General features: G+C 39.0%; 2 protein-coding genes across 2 annotated transcripts; both read right to left on the bottom strand.

The window, feature by feature from the left end:
* Positions 1-3,222: 3,222 nt before the first annotated feature.
* Positions 3,223-4,173, bottom strand: LOC129628504 (olfactory receptor 51I2-like). The gene has a single exon (XM_055547936.1). The coding sequence runs from the start codon at positions 4,171-4,173 to the stop codon at positions 3,223-3,225; it is 951 nt and encodes a 316-aa protein (XP_055403911.1).
* Positions 4,174-11,859: 7,686 nt separating this feature from the next.
* LOC129628186 (olfactory receptor 51I1) lies at positions 11,860-12,804 on the bottom strand. Its single transcript, XM_055547617.1, has one exon. It carries the CDS (start codon positions 12,802-12,804, stop codon positions 11,860-11,862), a length of 945 nt encoding a protein of 314 aa, XP_055403592.1.
* Positions 12,805-22,762: the final 9,958 nt, after the last annotated feature.

Here is a 22,762-nt window from a genome sequence, read left to right as displayed (position 1 = left end):
TTACACATCTACCCTTTATACGTAGTGGGTACTCAAAAATATATTTGGATAAATGAAGAAAATGATTAGTCACTTATTAATGAAAGATATACATAATATTTATAATCCCAAGTCTTTGGGTACCTCTCCAGAAGCAGTAATTTCCCCTGATATTTGACTGTGAAATTTGATCAATATCTGTCTAAGAAATTCACCTTGAATTTCACCTTCTTAGACAATTTATAGATACTGTCATTGGTGGATATCTAACCTCAGTTCAATTCAGTTCAGTTCAGTTGCTCAGTTGTGTCCAACTCTTTGCGACCCCATGAATCGCAGCACGCCAGGCCTCCCTGTCCATCATCAACTCCCGGAGTTCACCCAAACTCATGTGCATATCTAACCTAGTGGCCTTCAAATTGATTACCTGTTCCTCTAGAGAAATAAGAAGATACTTCTGGGAGTTCCTGAACACAAATATTTTTGTAAGTATAAATTTTTAGATGTTAAACATCCATATAGTTTCTTCACTGAAATTGCTTTGTCTGGGAATGTAGGAGGTTTGACTATGCCTCTGTTACACTATTTTTTTTTCCTTTCTACAATCTTATTTTCTCACTTTACAAAAATTAAATATTAATAATAATTTTTAATTTTAAAAAAGGAAAAAATATGAATAGACATAGTTCTTAAAGCCATTTAATATTTCCATTGTATATCCCAAATAGTAAACATTTCTGAGATACCAATCAAAAGGACTACTGGAAATATTGACATGGATTTTGAGGAAGTGAATGACACCAGTGATGGGGTAGCATATTCTAGTGTAAGACAAATGGTATCAATTTTACTGTTATCAACAAAAATAAAAAGTGATCAATGGAAATATCATTTATTACATCATTAAGATAATTTTTCATGAGATTATCATATGATTTTTACTATTTAATTCCAAAGGCATTAAAAATGATATTGTGCAATGATAAATGGTACCAATGCCATTTTCTCATTTATATTACCAAACTTAACAGCTTTCACATTTACAGAAAAACAAAAAAGTAAATAGGAACAGAATTGTTATTGAACTATGTCTCATTCTATTAATAAATAATAAATATTTTCCAGATCCAAGAAAAATAAAATCATGCAGCTCATTAAGAGATGGATTGAAATCAAATTTTAGTATTAATATATAAAAATTTGTATTATGCTTATGTTGTTTTGATCAATTATGTATTAATATCAGAAAAATGACTCAAAAAGAATACATTTTTAGAACAATACTTTATGTGTGACTAAATTTTAAACACAAAATTTAAATATATATATATATATATATTTATTGGGAAGTATTGTGAAAGAGCAACCACTAAAATTTTTCCAAACAGAAAAATATATTATATGTCTTACAAACTCTATGGTGGAGGTAAAATAAAAATTTGAGTTTGAGGAAAAAAAGGACTAACATAAAAATATGTGAATGGAATGTTAAAGAATATGTTCATGCATATTTAACTTCAGAATGTCTGCTATCAAAATATGCATTTAGTTTACATTTGTTATTTTAAACTGTGATATAACAATTTATTTTTAACTCGATATATTTATGAAAGTGAAGCATTAATCTCTCAGTTATGCCCAACTCTTTGTGAACCCATAGACTGTAGCAGCCTGCCAGGCTCCTCTGTTCATGGAATTCTTCAGTCAAGAATCCTGGAGTGGGTTGCCATTCCCTTCTCCAGGGGATCTTTCCAACCCAGGGATCAAAGCTGGGTCTCTGGGATGCAGGCAGATTCTTTATCATCTGAGGCATGAGGGAAGCCTCAGTATATTTACAATATATCCAAAATGTGCATTCAACAACTATGTAAATCTATGATAAAATTTTAGGTTTTAACCTGAAAATGCCTAAAAGGATACCTAATTTTTTCCTATTAATTATTTTACATAGAGAATGTAAAAATTTGGTAGCCACTATTTTAAACAGACCAAGCATTTCAAAAAGTTCACTGTTTAAAGGTGACCCTAATGACATGAATGAGCTCAGGAAGAATAGCATACAGTGAAAAAAAAAACATTTCCCTTGCGTTTGTAAGCCCTGAAGTGTGAGAGGCTGAGATCTGAGGCCAGTTACTGATCAAGCAGAACAAGCCTATCAATCCACCATACACAGACCTCTATTATTTAGGAGGTGTGAAGACGTACTCTCTCATTTGACCAAAGGTTTCCAGGAAACCGTAGACAACCACAGGCAGAAGCAAGAAGTGCCAACTAGAACTCTGCTGACAGTAAAAGAGAAGAGGTGGAGCAGAAGGAAAGATACAAGCATACCTGCTTCCGGTCATGGTGAGGATAGGAGGAGAAGGGAATGTAAATATCCAGACACCAGAAAAACAGGACCCAAAGCTCTATCAAAACAGAATTCTGTTGGTGTTTCTGTTGGGATTTTTCAGATCTGAAACCTGGTGTGTAGGGTTGTTCATATTTTACTTGATACCTAAGTTGAGGCCATTTACTCAGCTGTTCTTCATCCTCAGAATCTCCTGGCATATAAAATTTTGGTAGCCACTATTCTAGACAGACTGAATAGTCTGAGAGTAGACACCACTGGATAGTAAGCTGGGGGGAAGAGTCTGATTCCGTATATAACATGAAGAAAGTTGTTTTATATGTAGTTTTCCCATAAATTTACTGTGTAAACAAGAATACTTTTGAGAGGAAAAGGGATTGCTATTAATAATGATGCTGAGAAAAATAAGTGTAAATCACTACTATCTGGGACAATCCAAAAAGTACACTTATCTTGCTCAAAGTCATGTTACTAGGATGGTCTTTTATTGGGAGCAGATTTTTAATATCTGTCTGACACATCAAAACAAGAACTTGTTATATTTCAATTCAAATATCATTAAGTCTCAAGCCTCTACAGGTAACTTCCTATTTGCCAGACTGTTTGGTGTGAGCCTTGAGAAAAACAGGCAAAGGGCATTCAAGATCTCAAGTTGATCATAACTGTCAGAGATGGCATATGCATGGGCACATACAGACACACCTATGTTGATAACATATGAGATGGCAAGGGGTCAAGGTAACTCCTGTGATCCAGATTCAAGCCCAAGGCAATGTTTTGAATTTCTCACTCCTATTCTTCCCCAGAAATGCTGGAGTGGCGTTTTGCCCACAGAAGAAACACCACCAGAGTTTATGGACTGATTCAAAGTCCCTCCCCGCCCTTGGAATGACTCAAAGTAATTCTCTCTTGCAGGAAAACAAGGTGACAATTCCCTGTTGGATTGGTTTGGTCTTGACACTGTAGATGATGGGATTGAGCACAGGAGGGACAAAGAGGTAGATGCTGGACATGAGTGTGTGGGCCAGAGGTGAGGCATGCTTGGCAGTACGATGCATCACAGACACACCAATCATAGGCACATAGTACACAAGTACCGCACAGATGTGTGACACACACGTATTGAGGGCCTTCCACCGTCCCTCCCCAGAAGCAATGCCCAGCACTGTGTAAAGAATCAGCATATAGGAGACCACAATTAGCAGTGAGTCTAGTCCAAAAGTGGCCAAGACAATGGCCAAACCCAGGATGCTATTGAGCTTAGTGTCAGCACAAGGCAGCTGGATCAGATCTGAGTGGAGGCAGTAAGAGTGGGAGAGGATGTTAGTGTGGCAATAGGGCAGTAACCTCAAGAGGACTGGAAGGGGAGCCATGAGAGTCACACTCTTCAGTGTAATGACCAGACCCATGGAGACAATACGGGGCAGGGTGAGGATGGCTGTGTAGCGCAGTGGATTGTAGATGGCTACAAAGCGATCATAACTCATAGCCAGCAGGACCCCTGACTCCATGCAGGAGAAGGTGTGGATGAAGAACATCTGGGCAAGGCAGCCATCAAAGTCAATCTGGCAGGCATCAAACCAAAGAATGCCCATGACAGTAGGCAGTGTGGACACAGAGACACCCACCTCAGTGGCAGCCAACATGGAGAGAAACAGGTACATGGGCTCATGTAAGGCAGGATCTGCCTGCACTGCTGCCATGATTAGGCTGTTGCCCACAATAGCTACAATGTACATGGTGAAGAAGGGGATGAACAGCCAGCCATGTTGGGCCTCCAACCCTGGAATACCAGTCAGGAAGACAGATAGGAGGTCAAGACTTTCATTGCTCTCAGCTTTCATGTCACCAACAGCAGTGATCAGTCTTTATCTGCCACTTGAAAAAAAAAAAAATCAGTTAACTCCCACCCATGAAGCCTTCTGCCTTAGCAGCCTACCTCAAAGTGTGAAGAAGAGAGAAATGGAAAGGCATGGAGGAAACTGGAGTCATCTACATTATTCCTTGTAAAAATATTCTCACCTGCTATTCCCCTGACAGCCAGAGCCCTAAAATCTTATGCCTAAAAGAGATATTTGAGACTACCCAATCTTATGAAAGATAGCATCATTTAAAAATTGAGAAGCACTGGAATAAATCAGAAATGGGTCAAAATCAATACTCAATCAGTTAATACATGATTTAACTTGTAAAGATAATAATATTCTCTTACTTGGATATAAGAAATAACGAAAAAAATAGCTTCATATGTTCAGTGTTTCAGAGCTCTGCAAATGGATTCTCACAGACCTCAGTTTGGAGCCCAATTTACAGTTTATGCGCAGTGTGACCTTGAATAGGTAACTTAACCTTTCGAAGCCTCTGTGTTTCTATATCTAAAACAGAAAAATAAAATACATCTATTGCATATGGACATTGTAAAGGTAAACATGGTATCATATGGTATGTATGGACAAACCTCATTTATCACTAAGAGTAAAAATGAAGGCTTATAAACACTAGCCCTGACCCAAGGCATGGAGGAGGAACATGAGTGATGGCGAAGAGTAACAACAGCACCCAGGAGCGCACAGCTTCAGGGAAATAATTCAGTCTTTGTGTGCTAGAAAGGATAACCAGATGGGCAACTGTTTCTCTACCAAGCTGCCTCATTTCAATCCCATAACAACCATGTTAAGTGACTGTTCTTAAGGCATTAAGTGGCTAAACTGGGACTAGAATCTAATTCTTTCAACTGTACATCCTGTGGTCCTTCCTATGAAACCCAGCTGCCAGCCTTCTGAAATTGCAGCCACTTAAGGAAGAAGAATGTAGAGATATTGGGAAGTTGGGCATCTTCACCTTCACAGGCAGAACAAAGTAGAGAATGGCAGACAGATTTATTTTTCCTGCCTCCTAAGCAGACTAGGAGTTTGCTTGATCTTCCTCTTCCTTGTTTTTGAACTCCCACTGCCATTCATGCTGCTGCTACTGCTAAGTCGCTTCAGTCCTGTCCGACTCTATGCAACCCCATAGATGGCAGCCCACCAGGCTCCCCCGTCCTTAGGATTCTCCAGGAAAGAATACTGGAGTGGGTTGCCATTTCCTTCTCCAATGCATGAAAGTGAAAAGTGAGAGTGAAGTCAGTCATTCGTGTCCAACTCTTAGCGACCCCATGGACTGCAGCCCACCAGGCTCCTCCGTCCATGGGATTTTCCAGGCAAGAACACTGGAATGGGTTGCCATTTCCTTCTCCAATGCATGAAAGTGAAAACTGAAAGTGAAGTCACTCAGTCGTGTCTGACCCTTAGCGACCCCATGGACTGCAGCCCACCAGGCTCCTCCATCCATGGGATTTTCCAGGCAAAAGTACTGGGGTGGGTTGCTGCTATAGTCAACACCTTTATTTTATCTGCAGCTTTTCCTATTACTACTTCAGTGGAAATAATAGCCTCATCTATGACTTTAAAATATTTTATACATACTTTTTATTTTATGAGAAGTGTCTTTACACCTCTGTTCTCCCTTGGAATCTTAGGTAAGCTTGTGTCTAGTTCATTCTTGCCTCCCACTGCTTCATGTTTCCAGCACAAAGACATGCTCAAGAATTCATGAATTAATAAAAGCATGAGCACATTGTTCAGGGTCATAACTGAAGTACATTCAGTTCTGGGTTCCATTCTCTAGATCAAAGTTAAACCAATGGGACACACATAGAGACAGAGGGGACCAAGTCATATAAAGAGCATTGAAGGAACCAGCGATGCTTTTTCTCTGAGAAGAGACTGTAGCCAAGATGGACAGGGATGGGTGTAAGAGGTAGTGCGTGACAGATGGAGATGAAGATGACAATTCAGGATCCAGGTAAGGAAGATTTTTCTGAGTCAAAGCTACTAGATGAGACAATAAGTTTTTGTCAGTGAACATGTTTAAGCAACAATTGCCACTATTGTGTAACCATTGATGGAAATACTGGGGGGAGAATTCCAGCAGCTGCTGAACTGGGATTAAAGGCACTTTCAAGTCTCCTTCTGCCCTTGGGCCTGATGTTTCAGGAGGTCAAAATCTCTCCTGGTCTGTGATGCTGACAATATCATGACTTCGGTTCTGTGTGGAACAGAACAGAGGCAAGCTCTCAGCCCCTATCACGGGATTGCCATGTGTCCTTCACTGATAGAGCCGTCTCTGTAGCCTTATCTGAAAGTGGTGTCCTGGAGGACACCTGGTGCTGGAAGGTATATTACTCTTTGTTTTTTCTTTTTTAAGAAAATATACATGAAACAAAGATTTTGGAATTTTTTTTTAATTTTTTTTCCATTGAAAGGGTTATACATTATGACCAAGTGGGATCCATTCCTGGAATTTGAGAATTGGTCAACAGACAAAACTCAATCAATCTGATATGTCATCTTAATAGAATGAAGGAAAGTAACCAAGATCATCTCAATTGATCCAACAAAAGAATCCGACAAAATGGAATTTTATTTTTATTTGTTTTAAACCCTTCCATCATAAGCCAAACAAATGATAGCAAATACACAAGCACACACTTGCATGGACAGAAATTCACTCAAAGACACAGAGACTTGAGAGAGGCTGAGGGAACCACACAGGGACACAGAGAGAATTACAGACCGAAATACACTTCTTGTACTCATACAAATAGATTTCAGACTCACCTGAAAGAGCCCAATGAAGGGAGAGTTGGCTTGAAAGACAAAGAACCTGAGCTCACAGTGTTTCCAGAATGAACCTCAAGCAGGTACTAGCCTCAGACTGGTAGACTTTATGTCTCTGAATATGAGTTCCTAGGCACCAAAGCCTCTGGGGTCCCGGTTTGCCTGAGTGTGATACTGTGTTGGTAAAGGGGGAAGAAAAGGAGGATTAGATGTCACCTGGGAACAGAAGGAGGAAAAAAAAAAACTATCCCTGGAGACGCTGCCCTCTCTCCAAGAGAAAATAAAATTCCAACTGCTTCCTTGTGATGAAGAGGAGAATTTTCCTCCAAGCTCCATAGCAGCATTCTTCCTATCCCAATTATCCAGTCTCAAAATCAGAACTCTCAGCACAGAACTCAAGAGTTAAAATCCCCAAATTTGGGGCTTAAAATCCACATTTTAGGCAGAACCTAAAGCTTTACCCTCTAAACCACCAGGGAAGCCCTAAATAGTATACAGTTGTTGTGTGTGTGTTCAGGCATGTTTGACTGTTTGTGACCCTTTGGACTTTTGTTAACCCAGACTCCTCTGTAATGGGATTTTTCAGACAAGAATACTGGAGTTGGCATTTCCTTCTCCAGGTGATCTTCCCAATCAAGGGGTCGAAGTGATGTCTCCTGCACTGCAGGTGGATTCTTTACCATTGAGCCTTCAGGGAAGCTACATGGTGTCTCAGGGAGTAAAGAATCTGCCTGCAATATGCGAGACTTGGGTTCAATCCCTGGGTTGGAAAGACTCCCTGGAGAAGGGAATGGCAATCCACTCTAGCATGCTTGCCTTGGAGAATTCCATGGACAGAGGAGCCTGGTGGACTGCAGTCCATGGGGTCTCAAAGAGTCCCCACGAACTGAGCATGTAATACTTTCACTTTGGGGGATTCCCAAGTGGTACTAGTGGTAAAGAACCTGCCTGCCAATTTAGGAGACATAAGAGACATGGGTTTGATCCCTGGGTTAGAAAGATCCCCTGGAGAAGGAAATGGAAACCTGCTACAATATTCTTGCCTGAAAAATTCCATGGACAGAGGAACCTAGTGAGCTACAGTTCATGAGGCCACAAAGAACTGGACAGGACTGAGAACACCCATTAAAAGCATAGACCCAATGGGTAAACTCCGGAACTCAGAGCCAAGAAAACAGACCTTGAAGTGCAGAGCTATTCCCAAGATTTAACCAACAGATCATATGACCATGGCTACTTCCATCCACTTATAATGGGCATTTCCTGCTCAATTCCCACTCCCATCACCTCCAATCCAACCCTCTACCAAGTTCTACAAGATTGAGATCTCCTCTAGGAGAGACATCCGCACTGAAAGACCACTGAGTTCAAAGTCACATAGATGTGAGTTTGAGCTCTAACCGTGCTATCTACTAGCTCCATAATTTCATGAAACTAATATTCCTTCAAACTGGTTACCTGATCTGTAAAAAAAAAAAAAAATGGATCCTGTCTATAAGGGATTCAAATAAAAAGAAGAAAGCGAGCTTTAAAAATGTGATTGTACTACATGTGGTAATTATACTCATTAGAAGTTCTGCTAAAGGTTCTAATTTCAGATACTCCAAATAGTTTAGTTTTCCAAATAACTGATCTTCCCATTAAGTATTTCATATTACCTCCTCCTTGTTTCAGTTTCAGACAGAGTAAAGGTGTGCTGAGGGAAGGAATGGTGGAATATCTCTTTATTTTTTCTATCAAGTCATGAGATGGTTAGGGAATGGAAACAGAATATGGGCATAGAAGAAATTTTTCCTTCTCCATGTGGAACTTTGATGTATCTTAGAGAGGCAGTTTGAAAATTCTTTCTGCTTTCCATCACTGTAGAATCCACTAGGTAAAAATTAACAGGTTAGGAATGAGAAGATATAATTAGAGAGAATACATAAAACAGTCTTGTGAATAAGGTCATAGAATTATGAAGAATAGAGAGACCTACAGTGGTGCCTCAGGTTGAGCATAATAAGTTCCTCATGAGGAGAATCTAGGCTTTGAGAAGACCCAGAGGGAAGTGTCTCTTAACTAGTCGTTAGAGGCAGCATAATTGGGAATAAGCATCATCTTTGATATAGTCTTTCATTTATTTAACTAGTCATTTGGTTGTTGATTTAATTCACATGCATTGGGCATATCAAACACTGTGCTAGGTGTAAGGTTTTAGGTTTGACTATCATTTCATTATCTCTTTTTCAACTTTTGAAAAGTCTTCTTTCAAGACTTAGTGTCTGTCACTATTTTATGAGAAAAGAAGTCAGGGAAAATAGTATTTGTTCATTCCAAGAGTGATAATGCCAAACATAATGTTTCTGCAAATCCCAACAAAAGGGATCTATTATAAGTTAGGGCTTCCCTGGTGGCTCAGATGGTAAAGAGTTTGCCTGCAATGCAGGAAACACAGGTTTGATCCCTGGGTTGGGAAGATCCCCTGCAGGAGGTCATAGCAATCCACTCCAGTATTTCTTGCCTTTAGAATCCCATGGACAGAGAAGCTTGGTGGGCTACAGTCCATGGGGTCCCATAGAGTTGGACTTGACTAAGTGACTATCTTTCATTTATGGAAAAATTATGAAGCAGGGACAGGGAGCCCGGTGGGCTGCCATCTATGGGGTCGCACAGAGTCGGACACGACTGAAGTGACTTAGAAGCAGCAGCAGCAGCAGCATGAAGCATTTTACCCCACAGAGCTTAAATAGGGAAATAAATTTGTCTTGTGGTGTTTAAATCAAAAATTTTTTCAATGGAGCAAAGAAAAGATAGGCACAATGCAGGTACATGTTTGGTGCAGAAAAATGCAATCACATTAAGAATTTCTCATTTTAGAAAAAGAATATACACTTTAGAAGGAAGTTAATAGAGTTTGTAGAAAATAAAAAAGTCTCAGAAGAGGTCTTGATCAGGAGACTTGTATGCATGGAACATTTACCCCAAGAACTCTTGCAAGATTCTGTATCTCAGTGTAACATCCAACTTATTATTTTCCCCTCTATATTGTATTAGAGGGTAGCCTTCTAGTTGAATTTTACCTGAATTTAGGATTTCAGGTTAGTTGAGATCTTAGCAGGTGGAAATTGGGAGAAAAGAAAGGAATCTAGTGATGAGACAGGAGCCTGAGTGCTAGTGAAGAGGCTGGAGATCGTTCATCCCATTTAAGTCATTTCTGTGTTCCATGTGCACCACCCTGTGGAGATAAGAGGCTATAAGTCGGTATATCCCTTTACCACCAACACCTTACACCTAGTTGTCAGGCACTCAATTTCTTCCAGCTTTAAAAATCACCTCCATGCTTGGGCTTCCCAGGTGGCACATTAATAAAGAATCCACCTGCTGATGCAGGAGATGCAAGAGACCCAGGCTCGATCCCTGGGTCTGGAAGATCCCTGGAGCAGGAAATGTTCACACACCTCATTATTCTTGTCTGGAGAGGCTACAGCCCATGGGGTCACAAAGAGTCCGGTTCGACTGAGCGCACACACGCAATCTTAAGCAGTCTCTCAGGATGGATCTTGTTTCCAGAGCTTCTTAGTGTGAAACCTCCCCTTTGTCTAAACAAAGCTGTTTGCAATTTTCCCAAATAGTCTAGACCAATATTCTAGTTTAAAGGTTTTCAACCTGTAATATATATCAGATTTGCTTGGAGGACTTATTAAAAATACATATTGCTGGACCTCACCACCTAAGAGTTTCTGATCAGGATATCTGAGGAAAGGCCTGAGAATTTGTATGCCTAACAATTTCCCAAACAATGCTGATGACACTAGTCTGGGAATCACACCTTGAGAACTAGTTTTTCAGACTCTTATTATTCATGATCTTTATTATTTTTGTTGCACATTAGATACCCATAACCTTAGAGGGGTTAAAAAAGAGAAACACTATGCCTCTCAACATTTAATCACCCCAAGGTCTTATTAAAAGCAATTTGAATTCAGTAGGTCTTGTTCAGGGTCTAAGATTCTGTTTCATTAACAAACCACCAGATATAACAATTCTGTTGTTCACTGGACCACACTTGGAGTAGTAAAGGTTTAAATACGCTTGCCTAAATCTTTTTTTCTCAAGTAGTTTGTTATGCAAAGATCATTACTTTCCTGTCTTTCTGCCACCCTGACCAACTACGATATCCCTTCTCTTCCTTCATAGTCTACCTCACAAACATAGAAAAAAATTTTTATTCCCACAAACCAATGGGCTCTTTCTCCCCCATGTGTGCTAAGTTGTTTTAGTCATGTTCAAATATGTGTGATCCTATGGACTGTAGCCCACCAGGCTTCTCTGTCCATGGGGTTCTCCAGACAAGAATACTGGAGTGGATTGTCGTATCCTCCTCCAGGAGATCTTCCTAACCTAGAGATCGAACCCACATCTCCTTCATTGGTGGGCAGGTTCTTTATTACTAGTGCCACATGGAAAGTGCCCTTTTCCACCCAATGAAGCACCAAACTTCCACTGAATTTTGTCTTAAGTGTATCATTTCCTCACTCTTGGCAGTAGTAGAATTGTGTTCAAGGATAATTGTACTGTGGAGCTTCCAATATTTTCACATATGTCAAATATTTTTCAGGCCATCTTTATTTTTATGTTTTTCCCTTGATACATCTATCTCTTAAGAATATGTCTTATTCATCATTATAACATTGCTAGCAACTAGCACAAAGTTTTTCATAGAGTAAGTATTCAATACATATGTCATTTTATTGAGTCCGATGTTCTTTTATTAGTTCCATATTCACAGCTATCAAGTTCCTGGTTCTTTTCCTTGTTTTAACATTCCTAAATTCAGAAAAAGTCCCAGTCCTTCCTCCAAAATGGTTCTCGCAGGGTCTGCAGCATTCCTCAGCCCCAAGACTTACAGAAGACTTGACGGATCCCTCTGTGTATCTCCTTTGTCTTCACACTGTAGATGATGGGGTTGAGCATGGGGGGTATAAACAGGTAGACATTTGACATCATGACATGAACAACAAGTGGGGCACTTTTCCAGAAGCGGTGGATCATGGAGACAGCGATTATAGGCACATAAAAAGCCAGTACTGCACAGATGTGGGACATGCAGGTGTTGAGAGCTTTGAACCGCTGCTCCCGGGATGCAATTGCCAGCACGGCTCTCAGAATCAATGTATAAGAAAGCAGGATAAAAGTTGAGTCTATGCCATAGGTAAAAATAACCACAAAGAGCCCATAGATGTTATTAACATGGATATCTCCACATGCCACTTTCATGAGATCTGGATGGAGGCAGTACGAGTGATGTAAAACATTGCCTTTGCAGAAGGGCAGTCGTTTCACCAGAAAAGGGAAAGGGAAGAGAGTGGTGAAACTTTTGGCAACGATGCCTAGGCCCATAGCCAAGATGAGGTTGTTGGTGAGCACAGTTGCATAGCGTAGTGGGTCACAAATAGCCACAAAACGATCAAAGCTCATGGCCAGCAGTATGCCTGATTCCATGAAAGAGAAAGTATGAATGAAGAACATCTGAACCAAGCAGGCATCAAAGTCAACATGACGATAGTTGAAGCAGAAGGTAGCAAGCACGGTGGGAAGCGTAGAGAAGGACACTCCCAGATCATTGAGAGAGAGCATAGAGAGGAAGTAGTACATGGGCTGGTGGAGTGTAGGCTCTCGAATCACCAAAGCAAGGATGGTGAGGTTGCCTATGATGGAAATCAGGTAGAGGATGCAGAAAACCAGAGCAACCCAGGCTTGAGCTGTCTGCATCCCAGGGATGCCTGTTAGCTGGAGTGTGGCTGGCTGGAAGGGGGTGCCATTGAGGCCCAACATGGCAGGCAGATGTAAGAACACAGATGGGGGATGTGCCCAAGAGGGTGTGTGGGAATGTTCTTCACTCTTTTTCAGACATCCTGTCTCCAACACAAAAGGTCAGAGATTGAAAGTGTTGGTTTCTGGTCCTACTTCCTCCGTTAGACTATGAGCTCTTTGAGGATAACAACTGAGTTCTACTCTGACTCACCAGAGCCCAGTTCCCTCTCACGACCATGTTATAAACTCCATGAAGGTGTGATGAACAAGTGAGCAAGAGCAAGGTGACAGGACGGGAGATTATATGAGAAAGTTTCCTAATTCTCACTTAAAACTCCAGTATTCCTTCACTTCACCATCTCACCCTAGAAAACATATTCCGGAAATTTTGAGAAAAAATTAGAAATTAAGATGTACAGGGAAAAGGAAACACTGTCCTTGTCTCTGGGAAACCTTTTGTAGGTGGCAAAGATGAAACCTCTACAGCTAGAAAATTACAGCTTCGATAACTTTACTCAGACTTGACGTCAACCTCCTTGTCACTTTGAAGTCTTAAATTCTATTTTTTTTTTTTTTTAGCTTCTGACCATAGCCTTCCACCTACTAATAATCTTACCTTCTCACCCCATGATCTTGCTTTCAAAGTTTTAACCATTCTTTCACCTTCTTCTCTTTATCTATTAGCTCTTCCTTCCTCACTGCTTTCCTGACCTACCCTCCCTCTAGGACTGGTATCTTTATCTTCTCTTTGCCTCTCTTTCACATTCACACAATACACTGTAACCACTGAGAAATTATATAATCAAATTGGGTGTGCAGCTGGATAAAGTCAAAGAAGCAAGTACTTTATTGGGGAAGAAAGAGGAGACAGAGTGAGATTATTTACCACTACCAAAAACTTTAACTTGCTCTCAGCTAGCCCTTGTTTTCTGAGAAAAAGATGTCTCTTTCCCAAGCCCAGGCCCTCCACCTTTAGGATTGTGTTTCTTGCCATGTCACTCAGAGACCTCTTCCATTAGTCTGTTGTACTGTATCTTCAACCTCTCACTTTCTATCTCTTTCCCATAAACCAATAAGCACATACAAGATTATCCCATCATAGAAACATAACTTTCCTTCTCTAGCTTCCATGCTGTTATTCTTTCTCAATTCACAGTCAAACTTCTTGAGACCCTGTCTCTCTAGATGCCAAGGAAGGGGAGCTTGTTTGTATGTCTGTTTTTCCAATCCATTCTGAGATCCCCAGATTCAAGGATTTGATCTTAATGACTGCCTTATCAGTGCTTGATTTACTGTATTGTGGCTTCCACACTGCACCCTCCCAGTTGAAACTAATTTCTGTGTGGTCATTAGTGACCTCTTTGTCACCAAATCTAATGAAAACATTCTCTTTCTTAATCTATTTGACTTTCCTATGAGAGTTAACATTGTTGGTAACTCATCCTTTTAGAACTGCCTTCTTACTTCAGAAGCATCTCCCTAATTTTCCTCCTTCCTTGGCATTTTCATCTCTACCTTCTTTATTGATTCCTCTTTCTCTGTCTTTGCCCTTTTCCAGCCTAACTCCTGGAAAAGAAATCAATAGTCAGAATAGTAAAAATTAATAAACCATGTCATAAAGTACTTCTTTCCAGTTTTTATCCAAAATATCTCTATAACTATATTTCTCTGGAACAGATAGCTCAAAATTAAAGCTTCACTCTGTAAAGAGTAGAACAGTGGTTTCCAGGGGTCTGTGGCAGTGTTGGAGGAAAGATGGGGAGATGCTGATAAAAAGGTGCAGACTTCCAGCTATAAAATGCATGTTGACTATAATTAATAATTCTGTAATATGCATACTTAGGATTCCCTGGTAGCTCAGGCATAAAAGGATACTTCTGCAATGCAAGAGACAGGAGTTTGATCCCTGGATCTGGAAGATCCCCCATTTCAGTATTCTTGACTAGGAAATCCCATGGACAGAGGAGCCTGGTGGGCCACAGTCCATGGGGTCACAAGAGTCAGAAATGACTTAGTGACAAAACCACTATTACCAATATACATACTTAAGCTTTTAAGAAAGTAGATCTTAAATATTATCACCACATTAAAAAAACTGATAATTATGTAAGGAAATAGAGGTGCTAACTAATTTCATTATGGCAATCATTTTGCAATACATTTGCTTACCAAATCTTCACATTGTGTAAGTTAAGTTTACATATGTTATATGTCAGTAATAGTTCAGTAAAGCTAGAAAATCTATATTTAAAATTAAAAAATAAGATAAAACTGCTTTGAAATTTAGAAATAGTCAAGTCCCATATTTTTTTGACTTTTCTAGTTTCCATCATCATCTTAGCCCTCTTAGTAAAATCAGTAAAAGTAGATGATGACTAGAGGCTGGAGATGCCCTGATATCAGTAATAATCATGAAAGTACATGGACCATAAGAAGGAATTATATTCATTTGGTTTCCCTCCTTTTCAACTGAGAATTTAAAGGAAACCTTTAATAAATGGGATTTATTTTTCTTATTTCCCCTGTAAACTTTCCTCTTCCTCCTCACCTAGGTTTAAAAGTTGATGTCTCTAAAAAATCATCTTAGATACAACCTCTCTTGTAGCTACTTTTTTATCATCTTAATTCCAAGATTATTTCTAGATCTTGGAGAAATGGAAAAACTCTTAGAGGATCAACAAACATGAAGGACTCTTCACAAGACAGTTTTACCCCACTGTCCTTAATCCCTGGTGTGCAAATTTATGTAGTCCAGAAGGGCATATGTCACCAATGTTTCAGATTTTCCTCACTATGGAGGTAACTTTGAAAATGTCGCCCCCAAGGAAAACATGATCTGTCACCACCCAGCAACAAATTTTTCTTTGTTTTGACCAAAGGGGTGTCAGTTAAGTCTTGCTAAATATAACTAATCTAGGCATAAATATATATTTAAAAAAACATAGATACAAGCAATGTACTTCTTTTGCACAGCATGTATATGAGCATGTATACTTATACACAGTCACATAAAGGTACCAATGAATCCACTCCTGTGCACACTTATACACCCAGGTAGTCATAGGCACTACCTCACATCACACAGATAGAAACTATTGCATAGTCCCTTGCTCAAATAACACTAGCACAATCACAGAATTTGATAAGACTAATAGTTCCTCACTGGAATTATATGGTATGTTGCAGATATCCTCCCATGTTTATACCCACCTGAAGGTATACATATAAGTACACATGTGCACACACACAGTGCTATAAATTCATTAACAGACTCACAGTAATATCTTAATAAATTATGTTCTCATGGCATACTTAACAATGAAAATCCAGCTAAAATTGAAGACTTCATTGTTGAATGACTTCAGTTCGTTTGGTTCTTGATTTTCACCAGCTGCACACCCAAGAGTTAGGTATAGGACACAATAATTCAAATTGCAGGGGGGGAAATATGGATACCATCAACACAAAATCTAGCTTTGATGAATCAGTCCCTTAATCTAAACGTGTGGTTTGGTACTAGGATTTTCATTCAGATGGCAACCGGGCATCAGGGTTTGTAATCACGGGCTTTGGAAGAGAAGCTAGTTATCTAACGTCTAGAGAGTATGAGGGTCTGAGTCTGCCTGGAGTCACAGTAAGAGCGTTAAAGTTTGGCATAAGTTCTCGATAAGGAGCTCTGATGAGCAATCTGAAGGAGGTGGCACTCACTGGATAGCAGACAACTCTTCCCTCTAACTGGAGGCAGTGGTCTGTGGATCCCACAGGCTGAGCAGCATCAGCCCAGTCTTCTGTGACTCATAAATATATCAAACCACTAAGCTTGTTTGTTTGTGATGGGAGGAGGGAGAGTGAAAATAATTGGGAGGGTGGTGTCAATTAGTAATGGACTGGCCATAGGAGGACTGCTCCCAGGAGAAGCTTCTCAGCTTCAACAGCGCTAATGTCTCTATCAATATCCATTACTATGTTATCGTTTACTATGTTAATCCTTCCTTGGCCAAGGACTGCACACTTACTTATGCATACAAAGATGCATCATAGACGTTCTGAGACCCTTCCTCCCCACAGATACACCCTTAGGCACATTCAGCCATTTATTTACTAACATTTTCATTGCCTCTTTTAGGTCCATATATATACACCCTTATGGCAGAACTCAAAAGCTTCTTGATGAAAGTGAAAGTGGAGAGTGAAAAAGTTGGCTTAAAGCTCAACATTCAGAAAACGAAGATCATGGCATCCGGTCCCATCACTTCATGGGAAATAGATGGGGAAACAGTGGAAACAGTGTCAGACTTTATTTTGGGGGGATCCAAAATCACTGCAGATGGTGATTGCAGCCATGAAATTAAAAGATGCTTACTCCTTGGAAGGAAAGTTATGACCAACCTAGATAGCATATTCAAAAGCAGAGACATTACTTTGCCAACAAAGGTCCGTCTAGTCAAAGCTATGGTTTTTCCAGTAGTCATGTATGGAAGTGAGAGTTGGACTGTGAAGAAGGCTGAGCGCTGAAGAATTGATGCTTTTGAACTGTGGTGTTGGAGAAGATTCTTGAGAGTCCCTTGGACTGCAAGGAGATCCAATCAGTCCCTTCTAAAGGAGATCAACCCTGGATGTTGTTTGGAAGGAATGATGCTGAAGCTGAAACTCCAGTACTTTGGCCACCTCATGCAACGAGTTGACTCATTGGAAAAGACTGATGCTGGGAGGGATTGGGGGAAGGAGGAGAAGGGGACGACAGAGGATAAGATGGCTGGATGGCATCACCGACTCAATGGACATGAGTTTGAGTGAACTCTGGGAGTTGGTGATGGTCAGGGAGGCCTGGTATGCTGCGATTCACGGGGTCGCAAAGAGTCAGACACAACTGAGGGACTGAACTGAACTGAACTGAACTGATATACAAACAGATAGAAGAAAATATGTTCCTACAATTCTCAAATTCTCTACTCACTGATCACACATCTGTGCACACACACACACACACACACACAAGATTTTGCTGGACATAGACCATTCTTCACCAAGCACAAACCCCATTCAACTGCAATGAAAATTCAATCTGATATAAATGACCTCAAGACCTATTTTAAACCAACCCTGAACATCTTCTGTATAACTATGGGATCAATTTAATGTATTTAACATAATTGATACCTTTTCATATGATTAAAGACAAGAATCAAATTTCTCAGCTGCCCCTCGTTTTATCCCAAGGTCAGCCGCTTATGGTGAACAAATCAACATTCCGGGTCATACCTGTGCTCCATCCTAGGGGTATCTGGTTCTTCTGCTACACTGCTTTCTCTGCAATCAAGGCTACAGAACCACACAGGAACAGCTATAACATTATGATTGCTGCTTTCATGGCATAAATGAACAATGTTATGAATAAAGAATCATCAATTCTACTTGAGTCAGGTTATAGGATATGTTTTGAATGCGTGCCAATTTTGAAATAACTCCAAGATAGTCTGGCTATCTGGCTTTGAGAGAGAAGATTATTATATATAATAAAAACTCTATTTCTAAAAACTAAGTCCAACTGTGATTTTTCAGACTATAGTGACTTGATACCTTACATCGTTCTCACCATGAAGGTAAAAGTCCATAGGAGAGCATGTATTTTACAGTTCTAGTGATATAACAAGACTGAGGTGAGTGGATGAATTCTGCCTCTATGCTATACCAAGGATTCACCTCTCACTCTCTGTGATTCTTCTCCATATCACAGGGCTCCATTTATTACTTGAAGGATATCCCAGACTCTAATGTCAGCAAATCATAGCATCCAGTATCATCACTTCATGGCAAATACATGGGTAAACAATGGAAACAGTGACAGACTTTATTTTCTTGGGCTCCAAAATCACTGCAGATGGTGACTGCAGCCATGAAATTAAAAGATGCTTGCTCCTTGGAAGGAAAGCTATGACCAACATAGACAGTGTATTAAAAAGTAGAAATAAAGTACCCATAGGTGCATGGGTTTATTTCTGGGCTTTCTATCTTGTTCCATTGGTCTTCATTTCTGTTTTTGTGCCAGTACCATATGGTTTTGATGACTGTAGCTTTGTAGTATAATCTGAAGTCAGAAAGGTTGATTCCTCCAGCTCCATTATTATTTCTTGAGACTGCTTTGGATATTCTAGGTCTTTTGTGTTTCCATATGAATTGTGAAAATTTTTGTTCTAGTTCTAGGAAAAGTGCCATTGGTAATTAGATAGGGATCAAACTGAATCTGTAGATTGTGTTTGGTAGTATAGTCATTTTCACAATATTGATTCTTCGTACCCAGGAACATGGAATATCTCTCTATTTATATTGTCTTTGATTTATTTCATTAGTGTCTTATAATTTTCTGTATACAGTTTTTTGTTTTTGTTTTTGTTTTTGTTTTGTCTCCTTAGGTAAGTTTATTCCTAGATATTTAATTATTTTTGTTGTAATGGTGAATCGGATTGATTCCTTAATTTCTCTTTCTGATTTTTCATTGTTAATATATAGAAATGCAAGTGATTTCTGTGTATTGATTTTGTATCCTGAAACTGCAAAATTCACTGATTAGCTCTAATAATTTTCTCTTTTTTTAATTTTATTTTATTTTTAAATTTTACATAATTGTATTAGTTTTGCCAAATATCAAAATGAATCTGCCACAGGTATACATGTGTTCCCCATCCTGAACCCTCCTCCCTCCTCCCTCCCCATACCATCCCTCTGGGTCGTCCCAGTGCACCAGCCCCAAGCATCCAGTATCATGCATCGAATCTGGACTGGCAACTCATTTCATACATGATATTTTACATGTTTCAATGCCATTCTCCCAAATCTTCCCACCCTCTCCCTCTCCCACAGAGTCCATAAGACTGTTCTATACATCAGTGTCTCTTTTGCTGTCTCGTACACAGGGTTATTGTTACTATCTTTCTAAATTCCATATATATGCATTAGTATTCTGTATTGGTGTTTTTCTTTCTGGCTTACTTCACTCTGTATAATAGGCTCCAGTTTCATCCACCTCATCAGAACTGATTCAAATGTATTCTTTTTAATGGCTGAGTAATACTCCATTGTGTATATGTACCACTGCTTTCTTATCCATTCATCTGCTGATGGACATCTAGGTTGCTTCCATGTCCTGGTTATTATACACAGTGCTGCAATGAACATTGGGGTACATGTGTCTCTTTCCCTTCTGGTTTCCTCAGTGTGTATGCCCAGCAGTGGGATTGCTGGATCATAAGGCAGTTCTATTTCCAGTTTTTTAAGGAATCTCCACACTGTTCTCCATAGTGGCTGTACTAGTTTGCATTCCCACCAACAGTGTAAGAGGGTTCCCTTTTCTCCACACCCTCTCCAGCATTTATTACTTGTAGACTTCTGGATCGCAGCCATTCTGACTGGTGTGAAATGGTACCTTATAGTGGTTTTGATTTGCATTTCTCTGATAATGAGTGATGTTGAGCATCTTTTCATGTGTTTGTTAGCCATCTGTATGTCTTCTTTGGAGAAATGTCTATTTAGTTCTTTGGCCCATCTTTTGATTGAGTCATTTATTTTTCTGGAGTTGAGCTGTAGGAGTTGCTTGTATATTCTCGAGATTAGTTGTTTGTCAGTTGCTTCATTTGCTATTATCTTCTCCCATTCTGAAGGCTGTCTTTTCACCTTGCTAATAGTTTCCTTTGATGTGCAGAAGCTTCTAGCTCTAATAATTTTCTGATACTCTTCTTTTTCCAGTTGTTTTAGCTGTAAAGTTAGGCTGTCTATTCGATGTTTTTCTTGTTTCTTGAGGTAGGATTGTATTGCTATAAACTTCCCTCTTAGAAATGCTTTTGCTGCATTCTATAGGTTTGAGTTTTCATGTTTTCATTGTCATTTGTTTCTAAAAAATTTTTTTATTTCCATTTTGATTTCATCAGTAACCTGTTGGTTGTTTAGAAACATGTTGTTTAATCTCCATGTGGTTGTGTTTCTTACAGCTTTTTTTCTTGTAATTGATATCTAGTTTCATAGCATTGTGGTCAGAGAAGATGCCTGATATGATTTCTATTTTCTTAAATTTACCAAAGCTTGATTTATGAGCCAAGATGTCTACCTTGGAGAATGTTCCATATGTACTTGAGAAGGTGTATTTTTCATTTGGATAGAATGTCCTGAATATATCAATGAGATCCATTTCATCTAATGTACCATTTAAGACTTGTGTCTCCTTATTAATTTTCTGTTTTGATGATCTGTCCATTGGTGTGAATTGGGTGTTAAAGTCTCCTACTATTATTGTGTTACTGTCAATTTCTCCTTTTATGTCTGTTAGTATTTGTCTTATGTACTGAGGTGCTTCTATGGTGGGTGCATAGATATTTACAATTGTTATGTCTTCCTCTTGGATTGATTCCTTGATCATTATGTAGTGTCCTTCCTTATCTATTGTAATCTTCTTTACTTTAAGGTTTATTTGTCTGACATGAGGATTGCTACTCCAGCTTTCTTTTGCTTTCCATTTGCTTGGAATATATTTTTCCATCCTCTCACTTTCATTCTGTATTTGTCTTTAGGTCTCAAGTGGGTTTCTTGTAGACAGCATATATATATATATATATATATATATATATATATATGGATTTTATTTTTGTATCCATTCAGCCAGTCTGTGTCTTTTGGTTGGAACATTTAATCCATTTGCATTTAAACTAATTCTTGATATATATATATATACCTATTGCCATTTTCTTCATTGTTTGGGGTTGTTTTTTTAGATCTTTTTTTCTTCTTTGTATTTCTTGACTATATAGGTCCCTTTAACATTTGTTGCAAAGCTAGTTTGGTGGAATTCTCTTAAATAAATTCTCTTAACTTTTACTTGTCTGAAAACCTTTTTATTTCTCCATCAATTTTAAATGAGATCCTTGCCAGGTAATCTTGGTTGTAGATTTTCCCTTTCAGTACTTTAAATGTATCCTGCAATTCCCTTCTGGCCTGTAGAGTTTATGCTGAAAAATCAGCTTTAAGTGTATCTTACTTGTTACTTGTTGCTTTTCCCTTGCTGCTTTTAATATTCTTTCTTTGTGTTTAGTCTGTTTTAGTTTGATTAGTATGTGTCTTGGTGTGTTTCTCCTTGGGTTTATCATGTATGGGACTCTTTGTGCCTATTGGACTTGGTCGACTATTTCCTTTTCCATGTTGCAGAAATTTTCAACTATAATCTCTTCAAAATTTTTCTTATATGCTTTCTTTTTCTCTTCTTCTTCTGGGACCACTGTAATTCAAATATTGGTACATTTGATATTGTCCCAGAGGTCTCTGAGACTGTCCTCATTTCTTTTCAGTCTTTCTACTTTATTCTGTTCTTCAGAAGTTATTTCCATCATTTTATCTTCCAGCTCACTGATTCATTCTTCCGCTTAAGATATTCTGCTATTGATTCCTTCTAAAGCATTTTTTATTTCAGTAATTGTGTTGTTTGTTTCTGTATGTTTATTCTTTAATTCTTCTAGGCCTTTGTTAATTTATTCTTGCATTTCCTCCATTCTGTTTTCAAGATTTTTGATCATCTTTACTATAATTATTCTGAAGTCTTTTTCAAGTAGTTTGCCTATTTGCTCTTCATTTATTTGGACTTCTGTGTTTTTTAGTTTGTTCCTTCATTTGTATAGCATTTCTCTGCCTTATTATTATTATTTTTTAACTTATTGTGTTTGAGGTCTCCTTTTCCCAAAGACAGCCTCTTCAATAAATGATGCTGGGAAAACTGGACAGCTACATGTAAAAGAATGAAATTAGAACACTTCCTAACACCATACACAAAGATAAACTCAAAATAGACTAAAGACCTAAATGTAAGACCAGACTCTATAAAACTCTTAGAGGAAAATATAGGCAGGACACCTGATGATGTAAATCAAAGCAAGATCCTCTATGACCCATCTCCCAGAGTAATGGAAATAAAAACAAAAGTTGACAAGTGGGACCTGAT

The sequence above is a fragment of the Bubalus kerabau genome, chromosome 15 (genome assembly GCF_029407905.1).
Source record: "Bubalus kerabau isolate K-KA32 ecotype Philippines breed swamp buffalo chromosome 15, PCC_UOA_SB_1v2, whole genome shotgun sequence".
Classification (NCBI taxonomy): domain Eukaryota; kingdom Metazoa; phylum Chordata; class Mammalia; order Artiodactyla; family Bovidae; genus Bubalus; species Bubalus kerabau.
This window is presented reverse-complemented; position numbering and strand designations above follow the sequence as displayed.